Raw genomic sequence first — 19298 nt, 5'->3', positions numbered from 1 at the left:
TCTGGCCCTGAGGTCCTGCGGCTTCCTGGAAGGCAAACAGACCCACACACCACGTTTCACGCCGGGGTTGGCCCGTCACTTCCTGATGCTGGCACCCCTGTCGCGAAGCGGCGACCAGGCGAGAAGGTCTGGTACAAGCAGCATGTAAGCCTGGGCCCCGGAAGGACGACCCACGCGCTCCAGCTGCGGAAGGTCTGCGCAGGCGGCGGCGCCACCCGGGCAGGAAGGGCGGGACCGAGCGGGGAGGGCGGGGCCGAGAGGAAGGGGCGGGGCCGAGGGCCCGAGGGGCGGGCGGAGCGGGAGGAGTCCTAGACTTGGCCGCCGCTGTCGCCGCCGCCAGGTAAGAAGCACGGGTTCAAATGGGCCGCGGGCGGGGCTCCCCCACGCCGAGGCCACTCCCCACCGCAGGCCGCACGAGGGTTACTCCTACGTGGCCCGGCCGACCCGGCCCCGCGGGCCTTTGCCCCCCACCCCGCCCTCCACACCTCGTGGGCGCCAGGCCTCCTGAGGAGTGGCCGCCAGCTGCTCCTGGCGCCGACTGCAGGTGTCCAGGCTGCCTGGTTGTTGCTTGGTTTCTTTCAGAAAAGAAAGTGCTTTTAGAAATTACGTAGGGCGACAGATGGGGAAACTGAGGCCGGGCGGAGCACCCAGGCATTTCCTGCTTCCCGGCTCATGGCTCTGAGCCCTTAAAGGTCACCCAGCTCCTCCTTTGCTTAGTGAGGACGCTGCTCTGGTCCTGGGAGAGGGAGGAACTTGCCCAAGGTCACACAGGGTCACGGGCTTTCCCTTGTCGCACGTGACCCCCCCACGGACCAGTGAAGAAGGCCTTCGGCACCCCTCACCTCCTCTCTCCTTGCCCCGGCAGCCCACTGAGCTCACAGCACACCTTCGAGCTGAGAATTCCAAGATGGGGCTGGGAATTCCTTCTGGAATAAAGCCCCCAATTACAGATGGACCACGTTTCTTACCCTGCCACCTGTTGACAGAGTAGGAAAGAATTATTGCTACTAACTTTTGAGGGGATTTGACAACTAGGTAAACAGGCTCAGAGAGATGACTTCCCCAAGACTGCATCCCTAGGGAAGAGAACATTTTAAGAACGTGGGTCGTCCGACCCAGTGCCTGGCACAGAGACAGAGTAGGCTTTAACGGTGCCCTTTCTCTGGAGTCAGCACAGCAGGGTTAGACTCTGGTCTTGGCCTGAGACTACTGCCTAACAAGAAGTAGGAGTGAACATGTTAGTTATTTTCCTTCACTCAGGGTTTATTTCACTGAAGAAAATATGAAACCCCTTTAAGCTTCAGGGGTATCCATTCATTCACTGGACAAATATTAATTGAGCACCTACTGTGTGCCGGTGTGTGTACTGTTTAGGCATTGAAAATACAGCAGCGAACAAATTAAGTGTTGCCCTTGGGGAATACACCAAGAAGAATGGAATAAAATACTGCTCTTCAGCTGGGACGGGGCGGGGGGGGGGGGGGGGGGGGGGGGGGGGGGGGGGGGGGGGGGGGGGGGGGGGGGGGGGGGGGGGGTAGAAGGTTGGGGAGGGCTGAGCAGAGAGGAGAGACAATTGGAATCTTACGAACTGTGAAATCTGTGAAAAGGGCAGAGAGAGACCGAACCTCATAGCCTCAAACCCTCGTGGGTCTTAATCTAAACATTCAGCCGTCTAGATGCTCAGCCCAGGGGTTGGGGGGGAGGGGCGAGGGGGGTAGAGAGTAGTCCAACCGACCTAAAGAGTCTGCAGACCTGGCATTGCCACTCTACAGCTGTGATATGTTACACCATCTTGGTTTCATTATTATTCAGCAGGGTCATAAACGTGCATAGCGTTGATGATACCATGTCAAAATGCTTCTCAAATGCTAAAGCATGATCCACAGTGCGGCCTGTATCAGAGGCCTTGCCAAATCAGGTGTAAGCGAAGGTGTATTTATCTAGAGGCTCTGGTGTCCCTGTTGGTAACCTGTTACTGCTCTCAGTAGAGAAGTGTAAGAGGCAGAGGTGGGGGTGGCTGAATTCCAGGCGAGGAGGCTGAGGCTCCCTGCCTGGCTTGAGAAACGGAATGTTTGTAACAGTCAGCATTTCAGCCTTTACAACCCTTGCTGTCACATTCCACACGCAGGGACCGAGCGCCTTCTCTGCCAGGCACTGTTCTAGGGTGCATCAAGGAAATGGCACAAAAGCCACTACCCTGGTGGGGCTTTTTCTGGAGAAACAGACCACAAACAAGTAAACCTGTAATCCATTGTGCATTGGTGGCAGATTTGATAAGGATGCAAGGTCACGCAGGGTCTGCTGGGAGGGAGGAGGGGTGGGGCCTGCTCTTTTGCTGGGGCATCTGGATGAAGGACTGATGTCTTGAGCATTGTCCACTCTGACCTTGACCCTCCTGGGTGGCAGCGGTGGGCGGGAGGAGGGGGGGAGGGCGGGGATCCTGGCACTTAGGTAAGTAGCTGTTAGACCCCAGAGCAGGTGAGGGGCTGGCCAGACAAAGCCTGGGGCGGGGGGGGGTGCTCCAGAGGCAGCAGATCCCAGTTCAGCTGCACAAATCCAGGGAGGCTCATGGCAGTCCCTGAGCCCCTTTGATAAAGGGGGTTTGAAGTCACATAGGCCTGTGGAGTGCATTCAGGCATCTCTATTTACCAGCTGTATGGCCTTCACCTCTATTGGCCTCAGTTTTCTCATCTGTAAAATGGGGACAATGATAGTTTCTTCCTCATTAGGTTGTTGTGAGGCTGAAATGGGCTCATGAGAGTAAGCTGGCAGGAAATCTTCACTGATTTTAGTATTAAACCATGCTTTTGAAAAAGGACATCATTTGGACACCGAGAGGTCAGCACAAGTTGAGGCCTAAGGCCGGAGTCCCAGTGTGGGCCAGAAGGCAAAGATAATGCAGTTTGCCTGAGGCCAGGCTGGGAGAAGGGGACTGGAGGAAAACAAAGGTGGAAAGACAGGTTAGGTCTGTCCCAGAAGTGCTTAGGCTGAAAAGTGGGGTGTTAGCCTGTGTTCAGATGAGAGCTAGTGAGATTCATCTAAGTTGGTGACTTTCAATTTGTGTTTGAAATCTTTTGGGCCACCTTGGGACATCAACTAAAGAGAGTAGTGCAGCATTGTAGCTGGGGCAACTGGCTCTGGGCTAAGACCCAGGTGTGTTTAGATCCCACATTACTTGCCCGGTGACCTTAACCTTCATTTCTCAGGGCCTCTCTGTCCCTCTTGTAGATTGGAGATAACAGCACCTACCTTGTAGGGCTGCTTGGGAGGAAGTGAAATGATGTGTGGAAAAGAGTGGCACACGGCTAGCATGTGCTAAGAATCTACTGTTATAATTCTTTTTTTTTTTTAATGTTTTATTTATTTCTAGGAGAGAGAGAGAGAGACAGCGTGAGCAGGGGAGGGTCAGAGAGAGAGGGAGTCACAGACTGAAACAGGCTCCAGGCTCTGAGCTGGCAGTCAACACAGAGCCCGACGCGGGGCTCGAACCCACGAACCGTGAGATCATGACCTAAGCGAAAGTCGGACGCTTAACTGACTAAGCCACCCAGGCGCCCCTCTACTGTTATAATTCTTAAAAATTTAATTGTGATGAAATAACATAAAACTGGCCATCTTTAAGTGTGCAGGTCAGTAGTGTTAAGTATATTCACATCGTCGTGCACCCTATCTCCAGAACTTTTCCACTTGCAAATCTGAAACTCTGGATCCATTAAACAACTGTGTACTTCCCCGTCTCTAGCCGCTGGCCACCCTTCTGCTTTTTGTCTCTAGAATTTGGACTATTCTAGGTACTTCACATTAGTGAGATCATGCAGTATCTGTCTTTCTGTGACTGGCTTATTTCCCTTAGCATAATGTCCTCAAGGCTCATCCATGTCTTTTTTTTTTTTTTTTTTTTTTACAAATAGTTTATTGTCAAATTAGTTTCCACATAACACTCAGTGCTCATCCCCACAAGTGTCCTCCTCCATGCCCATCCCCCCTCCCCCCCACATCCATCAGTCCTCAGTTTTTGTCAGCATTCAAGAGTCTCTCATGGTTTGCCTCTCTCCCTTTCCCCCACCATTTCCCCCCTTCTCCTCCCCCATGGTCCTCCGTCAAGTTCCTCCTAATCCTCCTATACGTGCAAACATATGATANCTCCCCCTTGTTCCTCCGTCAAGTTCCTCCTAATCCTCCTATACGTGCAAACATATGATATTTGTCCTTCTCTGCCTGACTTATTTCGCTCAGCATAGCACCCTCAAGGTCCATCCATGTGGCTACACAAGGCCAGATTTCATTGTTTCTCATTGCCATGTAGTATTCCATCGTATAGATAAAGCACATCTTCTTGATCCATTCATCTGTTGAAAGGCTCATCTATGTCTTAATAGCTCAGGATTTCCTTCCTTTTTAAAGGCTGAGTAATATTCCCTGGGATCAATTACTTTTTTATTGTTGTACATCCACTCATCTGTTGATGGACACTTGGGTTACTTCCACCTTTGAGCTATTGAGAATGATGCTGCCATGAACATGGGTGCACAAATGTCTTTTTGAGATCCTGCTTTCATTGCTTTTGAGTGGAAAATACCCAAAGGTGGTATTGCTGGATTATTTACTGCTATACTTTGAAGGTGGAGCACGGAAGGTTCCTCACTGTATCTCCTTTTGCCCATCAGACCAAAAGAAGTCCCTGGGGCCCTGTGGGGCGGTTTGAAAACCAGTGGATCAAGTGGATCGTTACAAGCTTTGCCTCCCCTTCCTCGGCAGCTCCTTCCTCGGCACATGCGCCTCACATGATGTGTTTGTTCCCAAGTAGAAACCACCATTCATTCAACAAATGTTTGTCAGTGCCTACCATGCTTATGTAAGGGCAGGAAGAGATAGACCATGAGCAGTAAGCGTGAACCAGAAAATGAGCTAGGATGTCAGTGATTTTGTGCTGTGGACCGAGCAGGGGAGCCAGGTGACGGGGATTGGGATGGAAGACGGTCAGGACGGTCTCCCTGAACTGTGAAATTTGAACAGAGACAGGAGGGAGGTGAGAGTTGGCCATGTATTTGCCTGCAGGAACAGCATTCCAGGCAGAGGGAACAGACAGTGCGAAGGCCTTGAGGTGAGAGCATGCCTGGTGGGCTCCAGGAGCAGCAAGGAGAATGGCGGAGCTTGAACAGAACTAGTGAAAGGAGAGGGGGCGGATGGTGGAGAGGCCAGGGGCCAGGTTGCGTATGGACCAGGCATGACTGATAGAACAACTGAGTGTGGAAAGGAGGTCAGTGGAGGTTTGGAGCAGAAAAGGGACACGTCTGACTTCAGGGCGAGATGGAACTCACCGGCCACTGCATGGTGGGCAGCTAGGGAGGAGGGCTGACGGAGCAGGGAATGGGTGGGAAGACCCATGCCGGGAGCCACCTGACATGATCTCGGCTTGTATCAGAAAGCTAGTGGAAGAGAATGGAGCAACCATAATGTGGACAAAATGTCATACAACTTGAGTATCTACCCCAGTGGCATATGGTGCCACCCTACTCCACCACCTACCCATCCTCCAGGCCGCTGGAGTGAGATGGGATAGGAAGTTCCCCTCTGTGCCAACATCCCTTCTTTCTTCTGGTCTGTAGTGGAATTGTCTGAAACCCTCTGGGTTCTTCTGTTGCCACGGAGACCTCCTGAGATGCTACATTTACCACTGGCTTCCCATTTAAGTTCCAGACAGAGGTATTGAATGAATGGATTTCTCTCCTAAAATGCTGGAGGGGGATGGGGATGGGGAATGAACTGGAACTGCCTTAAGTCCTCCCTTCTAGGATCATCTCAAGAGTGGGGGGAGGGGGGGATGGGTGTGTGTGGGCATGAACTCTGAACTACCATCTTCAGAGTCTCCGGCCTAAGAACGGTGCTGTGGCTCTATTTGCTGTGAAGGATTTCTTCGGCCAAATACTTTTCTGTCTCCTTGGCTTCAACACCGTTCATCCCCAGCCCTCCTGTGATACTGTAGTTATCCCGCTAGTGATGCTTATTTTAATGTACTGCAGGCTCATTTATAAACACTCAACTGTAGGGGCGCCTGGGTGGCTCAATCGGTTAAGCGTCCATCTTCAGCTCAGGTCATGATCTCACGGTTTGTGGGTTTGAGCCCCATGTCGGGCTCTGCGCTGACAGCTTAGAGCCTGGAGCCTGCTTCCGATTCTGTGGCTCTCTCTCTCTCTCTGCCCCTGCCCTGCTCGTTCTCAGTCTCTCAAAAATAAATAAATGTTTAAAAAGATTAAAACAAAATAAAAACTCAACTGTAACCAGTTAACCAGAAAAAAAGAGAAAAGAGGGAGAAAGAGAACACCTTTCCCCACCCACTCCGTACACATACATTCACATTGAATTTGACCTTGGCCTCCACTGGCTGCTCCAAGGGGGTAAAAAAGTCCATAAAGGGCTGGCACGTGAGAAAACCAAAAATTCATTCTTGCATGTGCTCTTCTAAAGAAAGGCCCAGGTCATGGAGTTTTAAGGGTGATTTAAAGGCTATTCAAGGATAATATTGATCATACTGGTTTTCTCGTCAGTGCTGACTTTGGAATTTTTTATCTCCCCAAAAGAAAATCCTGCTGTGTTGTTTATGGTATTAGTTAACAATTATGGGTCATGTGCCTCCTGTGGGTGCAGGCAGAGCGAGGACAGGTGTGGAATGGCTCTCTACCCTCACTACCGACAAAAATAGCTCAACCAGCATTTTCTTTGGTGGTTGGGAACGCAGCTGGCTAGATAAAACTCATCATCACAGAGTATCATGACATCCTGCTCTGGCACTGCCTGTCCATCCGGGGACTGGGCTTTGCAGGCTAGCCATGGTGAGTCATCATCCCGTTTGTTCTCACTGTGTATGTTTTTTCCTTGCCAGTTGGTCTTTTCTGGGTCGAGTGCAGGCCTTTTTCGGAGTTCCATGGTGTCTTCACAGTACCTAGAAGCTACTCTGGTCATCAGTGACCTCTGAGGCCCCAGGTGCTGCTCGACCAGCTATCTGCCCACTAGGTGGTGCCAGGGCGTGTCACCACTGGCCCGGACCAGCAAGGTCTTTTTCTCGCTGCAGGAATCCAGCACTCCCTCTTGAAGTCAGTTTAGCTTCTCAGACATACTTGAGAATCTCAGCTCAACTTGGACCGAATCCTGATCCCAAATCAGACCAAGGTGTAAGGTCCCCTGAAGACCAGTGTACCCAGGTCAAGGGTATATCTCCCGGCCCCACAGCTGCCACCACATTCCCTCAGCTGGAATAGTTTGGGGGCCCAGCCCATCCACGTGGACAGGCCGTAGAGTTGGAACCAGGAATTTCTCCGTCACACCATCCTGGGTAGATAGGAGTCGCCTCAGTCCGTCACTCTGACCCCCGTCCATTTTGTTGATGACAAGACCTGTTTATTGGTCAATGGACTTAATGTGACCTCAGCCCCATGGGCTTGGCGGGCCACGTGAGGCCAGGGCTTTCTGAGATAAAGCACTCCTCTTCTGGGTATCAAGAGCAACATTGTCTTTAATTAAAAATGTTTTGGGGAGCCTGGGTGCCTCAGTCAATTAAACCTCTGACCTCGGCTCAGATCATGATCTCACCACTTGTGAGTTTGAGCCCCGCACTGGACTCTGTCCTGACAGCTCAGCACCTGGAGCCTGCTTCAGATTCTGCATGTCTCTCTCTGCCTCTCCTCCCCTCTCTCCTTGGCACTCAAAAAGAAAAAAGAAGGAAGAGAAAAAGAAGAAGAAAGAAAGAAACGTTTAAAAAAAATTTGGTTTTGGGGCGCCTGTGTGGCTTAGTCGGTTAAGCGTCCAGCTTTCGCTTAGGTCATGATCTCGCAGTTTGTGGGTTCGAGCCCCACGTTGGGCTCTGTGCTGACTGCCAGCTCAGAGCCTGGAGCCTATTTCAGAGTCTGTATCTCCCTCTCTCTCTGACCCTCCCCTGCTCACACTGTCTCTCTCTCTCTCTCTCTCCTAGAAATAAAAAAATAAAAAAATAAAAATATTTTAAAAAAAATTTGTTTTTGGGGCGCCTGAGTGGCTCTGTCAGTTAAGCATCCGACTCTTGATTTCGGCTCAGGTCATGATCTCAGAGTCATGAGATCAAGCCCCGTGTCAGGTTCAGTGCAAAGTCTGCTTGGAATTCTCTCTCCCTCTCTCTATGTCCCTCTCCAACTTGTACGCGCTCTCTCTCTCAAAATAAATAAACTTAAAAAATAAAATAAAATGCTTTTCTTTATGAAAACATCAATATGCTCAGGACAGACAATGTTAAAAACTCAGAAAATTAGAAAGAACAAAACCCAATAACTTCTAGCCCCACAGCCCTGCCACCAAGAGATAGTGATCATTAACATTTGGATATATTTCCTTGTGATCTTTTTTTCTTAAATTCTTTTCATGTTTATTTATTTTGGGGAAAGAGAGACCACACAAGCAGGAGAGGGCAGAGAGAGAGGGAAAGAGAGAATCCTAAGCAGGCTCCGTACTGTCAGCACAGAGCCTGACATGGGGCTCAGTCTCATGAATGAGGCTCAAGTTCATGACCTCAGCAGAAAATAAGAGCTGGGCGCTTAACTGACTGAGCCACCCAGGCGCCCTTCTTTGTGATCTTTTTGTTCTCTGAAACTTTTTAAAAAAACATACCTGGAGGGGCACCTGGGTGGCTCAGTCAGTTAAGCGTCAGACTTCAGCTCAGGTCATGATCTCACAGCTCATGGATTCGAGCCCTGCGTCGGAATCTGTGCTGACAGCTCAGAGCCTGGAGCCTGCTTCGGATTCTGTGTCTCCCTCTCTCTCTCTGCCCCTCCTCTGCTCACACTGTCTCTCTCTCTCCCTCTCAAAAATAAATAAACATGAAAAAAAAATTTTAAAACCATACCTGGAAGCATTTTGTCTATCCAGTAGTACACTGTTAACCACTGTCAGGAAACTAAAATCTGTCATTTGTAGCATCTGCCAATGTCTGTAGTAGAAATACTCCCCCTGTGGCCTGTCTCGGGCTGACAGTGTCGTGTTGAGTCAGCTCTCCCCAGCCAGTACGAATGAGCCCATGTCAGCAACCCATGTCATAATTTAAAATCGTGTCCTTTTTTTCTGATCATAAAATCGACACATTGCTGAAAACTCACAAAATGTAGACAATAAAGAAAAACCTATTTATGACAGAAAAGTCTCTGGTATGTCACCTTTCATAGAGAATTTGGGAGATGGTTCCTCCAGCCATTTTGCTTTTTCTGCAGGTTTTAACATGGTTGGACTCGTAGCTTGAATCTCATAGTTTGTAGGCATGGTGCAGGCACTTTGTCATGCCCCAGAGGAAGGGGACATCCAAGAGAAGGACATTATCCCTGATAATCCCTTAAAGAGGATTAAAGATGGGGCACCTGGGTGGCTCAGTCGGTTAAGCGTCCAACTCTTGATTTCAGCTCAGGTCACAATCTCACCTCAGGTCATGATCTCACGGTTCGCGATTTCAAGCCCCGCATCCGGCTCTGACAGTGCAGGGCCTGTTTGGGATTCTCTCTTCCCTCTCTCTGCCCTTACCCCACTCACTCTCTCTCTCTCAAAATAAATAAATAAACTTTAAAAAAATTTTAAGGATTAAAGAAGCAGAAAATCATACTCTGGTTCTTTTGCACAGAAAATAGCCACTAGGAGGAAGCGCAGGTAATTTGAGGTTGTGGGGAAACCTGGGTAATTCTAGATGCTTGCTTGGCCCCCTGTCCGATTTCCCCTCCGCTGATGCCCCATCAACGTGTAAGAACAGGAGCGCCTTTGGGGAGAGAATGAGCAGGAAAATCTAGCTCTTGCCTAAGCCTAAAAGCTAGGTCATTCATTCGTTCCTGTCACAGACATTTTCTGAGCAGTCACTCGGTGGCAGGTAAGTGCGAGATACAAGGAAGGAGATCTGGTGCCTGCCGGCTACTGCCTGGCTCACCAGGCTCACCGTGGAGCTGGGCGCTGTAACCACATCGCAGGTTGGGTGAAGTCAGAACAGGGATATATTCAGTGAGACAGCAAATGCATGAGCCCATGCAGAATGCCAAGGCCGTGCTCAGTGATGGCCATTTTCCTGCAGAGAAAAGCATCACAGGTAGGGGGCCTGCTGGACAAAGGCCCAGAGGACGGAAAATATTCCGCAGGAAAGTACGCAGCAGTTGCTAACAGCTCCCTTTCTCTCTCCTCTTCCAGATCCCACACCCTATGGACCCACAGGCTGGTTTTTCTGGTTTGCTCCCCCCAGGGTAATTTGCATATTTCTCCAAGAACCTTCAAGAAGCTGAGCAGCCTGTTTCCAGACTTAGAGAGAGGGGAGTCCAGGGGTGGCCGGCAACTTTTTCCTGAAATCTGGGTAAGCGTCATTTAAGGTTTCTTTTTCTTCAAACCCTCACCGTTATTTACAATGGGCTTATTGTAAATATGAGTTTACATATTGTCTGCCTCCTTCCCTGGAACGTACCGCCATGACAGAGGGCTGCTGTCTGTCTGTCTGTCTTAGTCTCTGCTGTTCCCACAGCATGCAGGATGACACCTTCCACCTAATAGGTGCCAGTGTGTGTTTATTAAATTCATTGCTTCTTGATCCTTTGGTTAAGATCAAGTGTATTTATTAAATGAACTAGTTATAGGCACCTGGGTGACTCAATCAGTTAAGCATCCAACTCTTGATTTCAGCTCAGGTCTTGATCTCACGGGTCATGGGTTCCAGCTCTGTATCAGGCTCTGCGCTGACAGTGGGGAGCCTGCTTGGGATTCTCTCTCTCTCTCTCTCTCTCTCTCTCTCTCAAAAATAAATAAATATACTTAAAAGAATGAACTCGTTAGTTTGAGGTGAGGTGACCATTTGCTTTTAATTTACTTAGAACTTAAGGAAAGATCTTTAACAAGCTATCGAGACATCCCGCTGCTTTTTAGAAAGCTCTTTATCTTAAAATAATTATAGTCTCACAGGCAAAATATTAGTACCAAGACATCCCACATACCCTAACTCAGCTCCCCCTGTGGCCACTGCCTTCACAATGAAGTCTGACTCCTGACTGGCAGAACTTGGCATGGTGCGGGGCCCCGCCGGCTCACTTCTTCCCCTCCCACCCCCCCCATGTCCACCCGCTGTCCAAGCTCTGGCTACACTGAGCATCTTTTTGGTTCTTCAAAAGCATCTTCTCTCTTGTACCTCTGGGTCTCGACACAGGTCTTGTACCTCTTCCCCTGTGCCCAGAACATGTTCTTGCCATCACCTCACCCCTGTCTGACCGCCACCTTCTCTCGGAAGCTGGTTCTGGGTCACAGGCCCCTGTTTGTGTCCCTCCGCCCGTGTTGGCCCCGTTTCGTGTTTACCCTGCTACTTTGTCATCGTCTGTTTACTTGTCTGTCTCTACCACCGCACAGTGTCTTCTACGGGTTACCCTTTCACCTCCACCCGCCGGCTGTCGCCCTTGCTTCCTGCAGGCCTCGGCTGGAGCAGTCCCTTTCAGCCGCACACCATCATCACCCCCTCCTGCCACATCACTTCACATCCCCCTCACCCTGACGCGTCTTCCCCGGTGATTCCTTCACGGATCTGACAGTCAGATCTGAGTGTGAATCTTAGCTCTGCCACTTACTAGCCACGTGATCTTGGGCGAGTTACTTAGATTATTATTATGTATTGCTGGATTATTGCCCGTGTCCCATCAGAAGGCAAGCAGGGAATGTGTCAGTTTGTCACCTGATCTGGCCCAAGGCCCAGACCAGGGCGTCACACATCATTTTCCCTTCTTCATTCACCCCGCACATATTTATTGAATGTCTGCAGTATTCCACAGCCTATTCAGAGAGCTAGAGACATAGCAGTAAAAAAAACAAAACAAAACAAAACAACAACCAGGGACCTCCCTCAAGAAGCTTATATTCTATTTGTATACACAGGTAAATAAAAAATTTAATATACATTATTTAAGATGGGGATAAGTATTATAAAACCCAAACAGAGGAGAAGGGCAGGAATACTTTAGCCTGGGAGGTCAGGGAGGGCCTCTCAGGGGAGGTGACATTCAGGCCGAGGCAGAATGATGTGAAGGTCAGAGGAAGAGTGTCCCAGGAAGGGGAACAGCAGGTGTAAAGGCCTGGAGGGGGGACCAGCTTGCATATTTGAAAGCACATCCACGGCCAGCCAGTGCGACTGTAGCGTGGTGAGCAGGCCAGGTTTGGGGCATGAGAGGGAGTTCAAGTGTGGACAGGGGCCATCATAAAGGGATTAGTGTTCATCCTGGTGTGAGGGGACGCCTCTCGAGGCTTTTAAGCAGACAAGTGACATGATTGGTACATAAGACAAAAAGGCCACTCCAGCTGCTGTGTAGAGAATGGATCACAGGACATCAAGAGTGTATCTTGTTGAATGAATGAGTCAATCTGACCTGATCTGAGCGTTTTGTGCCCTGAGCTCATCCCCTCTCCCCTGTGGATTGAGACAGGCCAACTCATGCTTCTCTGATTAGAAGGCTATTTGTTCTTGAACTGAGAACTATCGTGGGCTCTCCAAGTACCAGCCCCATAAAATACCATCTTGGGCTCTTCTGGGTGAGAGGCACAGTTACCGCAGTCTCCAAATGGAGTGGATTAAATGTAGAACTCACTAGGCCTGCCGACATCGTGGCTGGGTGCTGCCCCTGCTCCTTCGTTCGTGACTTCTTGTCCCCTTTGTCCACCACCACGATCTGAGCTGATCCTGTGAACCAGGGAAGTCTGCCTCGAACCTCAAACTTGGGTTTCTGGAGCAACCATTGGAGGCCAGTCTCGCTGGGTGACACTGGCCAAGGTCTTAACCTCTCTGGGCTGCAATTCCTCCATCTGAAACAAAGGAAGGAGGATCCCTGTGCATATGTAGCAGAAAGAACCCAGGGTTTGGAGCCAGAAGTCTGGTTTGACTTTTGTTACTTACTTACTGTGTAATTTTGGGAAAAGCCCTTGGCCTCTCTGAGCCTGTTTCTCAGCCGCAGGATGGAATCCTAATGGCTCATGTCCTACTTAACCTTACAGGATAATTGTGAGATTTAAATGCATTGTAAAGTGCTTTGCAAACTGTTACATTCTGTACACATGTTGACTTGTGGCTTTTAACTACTTCGGGGTTACTTTGAAAAACTAATGAAATATTAGTTGTGCATAGACTTTTAAATAATTCCTCTGTAGAAGTAATATTTTGAGGATAAAAATTTTTAAGTTTACTGATTTATTTTGAGAGCGAGAGAGCACACAAATGAGGAATGGGCGGAGAAAGAAGGAGAGAGAGAGAGAGCAGAGCCCAATGTGGGGCTCGAACTCACAAACCGCAAGATCATGACCTGAGCCGAAGTCAGACACTTAACTGACTAAGCCACTCAGGCGCCCCTGAGGATAAAGATTTTTATTGCTCAGCTGGATAAGAATGCATTCATGGTCAGGGCTGAGTGTGGGTATAAGACTTGATATCTCTTGGCAGTTATGATGCATATTTATTTTTTTTAATTTTTTTTTAAAATTTATTTCTTGAGAGACCAAGAGAAACAGAGCATGAGTGGGGGAGGGGCAGAGAGAGAGGGAGACACAGACTCTAAAGCAGGCTTCAGGCTCCGAGTGTCAGCACAGAGCCTGATGCGGGGCTCGAACTCATGGACCACGAGATCATGACCTGAGCCGCAGTCGGACACTTAAATGACTGAGCCACCCAGGCGCCCCTATGATGCATATTTAAACAGAGGTGGCAGCCAAGAGCTCTGGCTTTGGGCTCCAGTCTGCCATTTTCCTACTGGGCAACCCGGACTCAATTACTTCTCCTCTGAGGCTGTTCCCTGTTTGCAGACTGGACATTATTGTGATGCCTGAGCTCATAGAACTAGCTGAGATGGAACATGTTAACTCTGTAGCCCCAGGGCCTGGCCCTGAGCAACAGGCACATAATGTTAGCTCTCACCATTATCTATACACCTCTGCCATGTGCCAGGCACTGTGCTGAGCATTTCGGTTTGTTGATTTTTTGAATGCACTTATTTTTTTTTAACAGACATTTATGTGACGTGAGGCCTGTGGCAGACTTTGTGCTAAGTGCTTTACCAATACCCACATGGCTATGTCATTTACTACTAACATGGCTCCTCCAGGCAGATAATGTTATAGGCCCCTTGGCAGGTGAAGAAATGTGAGTGCAGAGAGGTTGAGTTGCCCAAGGCTCTGTATCTATCAGATGGAGGTACTTGGATTCATGCCCAGGTTTGTCTGGTTCTGAGCCTGCATTCATTTTCACAGTGCCCTGTGGTCAAGGCGGGTTCCCTTCCTGCTATCCACTCCCAGGACCCCTCCTGCCCCTTGAATGCCTGGCTTGACTTGGTCTGTTCCCTCCCTGCCTTCTCTGCTTCCCCTTCTGCCCCTGGAAAGGAAAGAAAGAATAAAAGGAGGGGAAAAAGGAGACCTCCTCCCCTCCCTTCCTTCCTTCCTTTCATTAAAGTATAACATACACAGAGTACACAAATCTTAAGCATATACAGCTTAATAAGTTTTAAAACATATTTATACACATGTAATCATCACTGGGTGAAACATTTCCATCACCCAGAAGCCTCACTGTGCCCCTTCTGAGCCAATACTCACAGCTTTCCATGGGCCACCTCTCTCCTGTCTTCTTTTACCTTAGATTAGAAAGCTGTGGAATGCGCCCGAAAAACAAACAACCCAGTGAAGAAATGGGCAGAAGACATGAACAGACACTTCTCCAAAGAGGACATCCAGATGGCCAACAGACACATGAAACGATGCTCAGCATCCCTCCTCATCAGGGAAATACAAATCAAAACCACACTGAGATACCACCTCACGCCAGTCAGAGTGGCTAAAATGAGCAAATCAGAGAACTCTAGATGCTGGCGAGGATGTGGAGAAACGGGCACCCTCCTGCACTGTTGGTGGGAATGTAAACTGGTACAGCCCCTCTGGAAAACAGTGTGGAGGTTCCTCAGGAAACTAACAATAGAACTCCCTTATGACCCAGCAATAGCACTGCTAGGAATTTACCCAAGGGATACAGAAATGCTGAGGCATAGGAGCACATGTACCCCAATGTTCATAGCAGCACTCTCCACAATAGCTAAAACATGGAAAGAGCCTAAGTGTCCATCAACAGATGAATGGATCAAGAAGATGTGGTTTATCTATACCATGGAATACTACATGGCAATGAGAAACAATGAAATCTGGCCATGTGTAGCAACATGGATGGACCTTGAGGGTGTTATGCTGAGCGAAATAAGTCAGGCAGAGAAGGACAAATACCATATGTTTGCACGTATAGGAGGATTAGGAGGAACTTGACGGAGGACCAAGGGGGAGAAGAAGGGCGGAAATGGTGGGGGAAAGGGAGAGAGGCAAACCATGAGAGACTCTTGAATGCTGACAAAAACTGAGGACTGATGGATGTGGGGGTAAGGGGGGGATGGGCATGAAGGAGGGCACTTTGGGGATGAGCACTGAGTGTTATGTAGAAACTAATTTGACAATAAACTATTTGTAAAAAAAAAAAAAAAAAAAAAAGAAAGCTGTGGAATGAACTCAATTCCACAGATAAGTGTATCTGCTTATCACTGTGTCTGTGAGGCTCACTCACATTGTTGTGGCTAGCCAGACTTCATTCTGTTTCATTGTTCTGTAATATTCCACGCTACAGATATGGCAAAGTTATCCATTCCACTGTGGACAAACATGTGGCTTGCTTCCAGTTTGCAACTATTATGAAGGAAGCTCCTATGAGCATTCATGTGCATGCCCTGTGAGGGACATAAGCCCTCATTTCTCAGGAGTAGAATTGCTGGGGTAAAGAATTGCATGTAAGACATACATTTAGCTTTAGTGCTAAAGTCAAACCAGTTTCCAGAAGGTTGTACCATGAATACTCTCATCAGCAGTATATGGGGTTCTATGTGTGGCCCTTATCCTCATCAACACTTAGTATTATCATGCTTTTAATTTTAGCCATTCTGATGAGTAAGTAGCAGTGTCTTGGGGTTTTAATTTATATTTCTCTGATGACTAATGGTGTGGAACACCTCTTCATGTGCTTATTGGGCCATGGGGTATCTTTTTTTAATATTTTTTTAATGTCTTTATTTTATTTTGAGAGACAGAGACAGAGAGCAAGCAGGGGAGGGGCAGAGAGAGAGCGAGACACAGAATCTGAAGCAGGCTGCAGGCTCTCAGTTGTCAGCACAGAGCCTAATGTGGGGCTCAAACCCACAGACTGTGAGATCATGACCTGAGCTGAAGTCGGACACTTAACTGACTGAACCACCCAGGCGCCCCTGGGTATCTTTTTATGAAGTACCTGTTCAAGTCTTTTGCCCATTTTTAAATTTGCCTCATTTCTTTTTCACCACGACTTATAGGAGTTGTTTATACACTAAAGATACAAATCCTTTGTTGATACGCATATTGAAAATACCTTGCCCCAGTCCATGGTGTGTGTTTTCACTCTCTTGAAGATGATGCAGGCTCATCTATCAATCTTTTCTTTCATGATTGGTAGTTACTGTGTCCATTTAAGTAACTTTGACCTAACCCCTCACCCCCGTTTGCATTTTTCACTGAGATTTTTCTTCCCTGCAGAGCTGGAAATGGACAGATCAAGCCAGGGGCCTTCGGCAGCTGAGCCAGCCATGGAGGGGGAGCCACATCTGCCCGTGGGCCGGGAGCTGGCCGAGGCCAACCGCTTTGCCTATGCTGCCCTTTGTGGCATCTCCCTGTCCCAGCTGTTTCCAGAACCTGAGCAAAGGTGAGTACCCTTGTCCTTACAGAAGAAACATCATGCTTCCTCTGGGAGGTCATTACTGACAGCCAAGCCACCTGTTGGGTATTCCTGGTAAAGAGGTGAAAGTCATTGCCCTTGTCTTCAAGGAGCTCACAGACCGGGATATTAGCTATCCCTCCTTCAGTACTCACTCATTTATACCTTCACCAAGCATTTTCTGGTTACCTGCTGTGGGCCAGGCATGATCTGGAGCATATAGAAGGTATACACGGTTAAGATGGACAAGGCAGACACTGTCCCTGCCCATAAACAGGACACAGCCTAATGGGGAAAAGATACTTACTTACTCATGCATGCAACATGTGTTTATTGAGCACCTACTCTGTGCTGAGTGTTGTGCTAGGCCCTGTGGAGAAAACAAGCAAAGCCTGGCTCCTGCCCTCTAGGGGCTTATAGTCTGGGGGGAGGACACCCAAATAACTGACTACCATTATACTAGTCAGATGGGGTAAGTGCCCGGATGAGTTTAAACCAGGTGTCATAGGAACAAAAGATTGACAGGTTTAACGACAGCATTAGTGTCTGTGGTTGCTGGTATCCAGCACCCATGGGTTTCAATCATATATTTGGAGTCAGAAAAGCAGAGCTTTGGCCTTCCAAGCCTTTGAGGGTTCTTGGGGGAGAGAGTTTAGAGGCAGGATGAGTGGTTGTGGGGAGGCAGACAGAGTGGTCCAGGGAAAGCACGGCTGTGACCAGGAGGTGGGGGGGGCAGTGCACACAGGTAAGACAGACTTTCCTTGGAGAGAATGGAGTTGACTCAGGGTCAGGTTGGATGCTGTGAATGGAGCAGGGGGAGGAGCTGTCTATGGCCCCAAAGCTCCAGGTGGTGGGCGGGGCTAGAAGGACAGACATTTCATCACCAAGACAGGGAGCAACTGATGCAGGCAGGAAATGACAGGAAAGTTTTTGCATCTGTAGTATTTTCAAGACTTCCTCCCAAAAGGCCACCCATGAGTAAACTTCCCCATGCTTTAGGTCTTAGCTGGGTTTTTATTTGTTTTGTTTTTTATCTTCATCTGCCCCACTGGACTGAACACTTGAGCACAGTCATCTCCTTGGGGGTCACCTCCAAGAAGCCTTCTGGGATCCTCCCCACGCCCCAGACCAGGGTGTGTCTCCACTCGTGTGTTCAGGGACCCAGCCCTACAAACACCATGCTGCCCTGCACCTCTTCCCATACCCACCCCTCCCTTCCCATACCTACCACCCCTCCAGTATGGGCTCCTGGAGGGCAGGGGCTGCCTTGTCCACCTGTGAGTCCCCAGAGCCTCCTGTACAGCATGGTGTAGCTGACAGTCCATAGTAGGGAGACCTTTGTGTACTTTGTTCACATAAGCAGATGTTCATGGGGCGCCCAGGGAGCTGAGTCAGTTAAGCATCCGACTTTGGCTCACATCATGATTTCTCAGTTTGTAAATTCGAGCCCTGTGTCGGGCTCTGTGCTGACAGCTCAGAGCCTGGAGCCTGCTTCAGATTCTGTGTCTCCTTCTCTCTCTGCCCCTCCCCTGCTCATGCTCCATCTCTGTCTCTGTCTCTCTCTCTTTCTCTCTCTCAAAAATAAACATTTAAAAAAAAAAGTTAAGGGCGCCTAGATGGTTCAGTCAACTGAATGTCTGACTTTGGCCCAAGTCGTAATCTCATGGTTTATGGGTTCAAGTCCTGCAGCAAGCTCTGTGCTGACAGCTCAGAGCCTGGAGCCTGCTTCACATTCTGTCTCCTCTCTTTCTGCCCCTCCCCTGCCTCACACTCTATCTCTCTCTCAAAAATGAATAAACATTAAAAAAAATTTTTAATAAAACAAAATTTGTTACATTTTTAAAAAAATTTCTTAGGGGCGCCTGGGTGACTCAGTCAGTTAAGCATCTGGCTTAGGCTCAGGTCATAATCTCACGGTTCGTGAGTTCAAGGTCCGCGTCGGGCTCTGTGCTAACAGTTCAGAGTGTGGAGCCTGTTTCGGATTCTGTGTCTCCTTCTCTCTCTGCCCCTTCCCTGCTCACACTCTGTCTCACTCTGTCTCTCAAAAAAAATGTAAAAAAAATTTTTTTTAATTTCTTTTTTAAATTCTTTTGAAAAATTCTTTAAAAAAAATTTTTTTTAAACCCCGCAAATGTTCCTGAGCCTGCACTGTGTGCCAGGCCCGTGCTGGGCACCACCTAGGATGGTACATGGAGATGTGAGTTATCATCCTGGGTGACCCAGCCCCCCAACACACGTACACCGAGGAAATACACACACCCCCAGGTACCACTCTAAGCACACGTGCCTATGCCTGGGCAGGAGCACTCACCCTGGGGTATTTCCTTCCTGAAAGTTTACAATTCAGAATGCCAGTTTGTTCCATGCAATTGATCCCTGTTTTCTTTGGCCCAAAACACATTTTAAAAATGACTTCGATCATTTTACAACCCAGACACACTGTTGGTTTCAGTAATCTTTTCATTATAAATTTATTTATTTATTTTGAGAGAGAGAGAGCTTGTGCGCACAAGCAGGT

The 19298-nt window shown here is 48.7% G+C and overlaps 1 protein-coding gene across 8 annotated transcripts in view; it reads left to right on the top strand.

Moving 5' to 3' along the window:
• The first annotated feature begins 280 nt into the window (after positions 1 to 280).
• The window catches only part of TMCO4 (transmembrane and coiled-coil domains 4), an 87629-nt gene continuing 68611 nt past the window's right edge, over positions 281 to 19298 (top strand). For 5 of the 8 annotated variants that reach the window (XR_005527835.1, XR_005527834.1, XR_005527833.1 and 2 more), the window contains exons 1-3: positions 281 to 340; positions 10186 to 10345; positions 16603 to 16768. Coding sequence is in view for 5 of the 8 variants with exons in the window: in XM_039228931.1 (XP_039084862.1) it covers positions 16611 to 16768 (158 nt within the window). In the remaining 3 variants the exon portion in view is untranslated. Of the gene's footprint in view, positions 341 to 4644; positions 5105 to 5528; positions 5707 to 10185; positions 10346 to 16602; positions 16769 to 19298 lie in introns of those variants that run through there. The other 3 variants (XM_039228928.1, XM_039228930.1, XM_039228929.1) reach the window with 3 other exon arrangements.

The sequence above is a fragment of the Hyaena hyaena genome, unplaced genomic scaffold (assembly GCF_003009895.1).
Source record: "Hyaena hyaena isolate Hyena2069 unplaced genomic scaffold, ASM300989v1 scaffold_35, whole genome shotgun sequence".
NCBI classification, from domain to species: domain Eukaryota; kingdom Metazoa; phylum Chordata; class Mammalia; order Carnivora; family Hyaenidae; genus Hyaena; species Hyaena hyaena.
The sequence above is the reverse complement of the archived record's forward strand: the minus strand, read 5'-3'. Positions and strand labels throughout refer to the sequence as shown.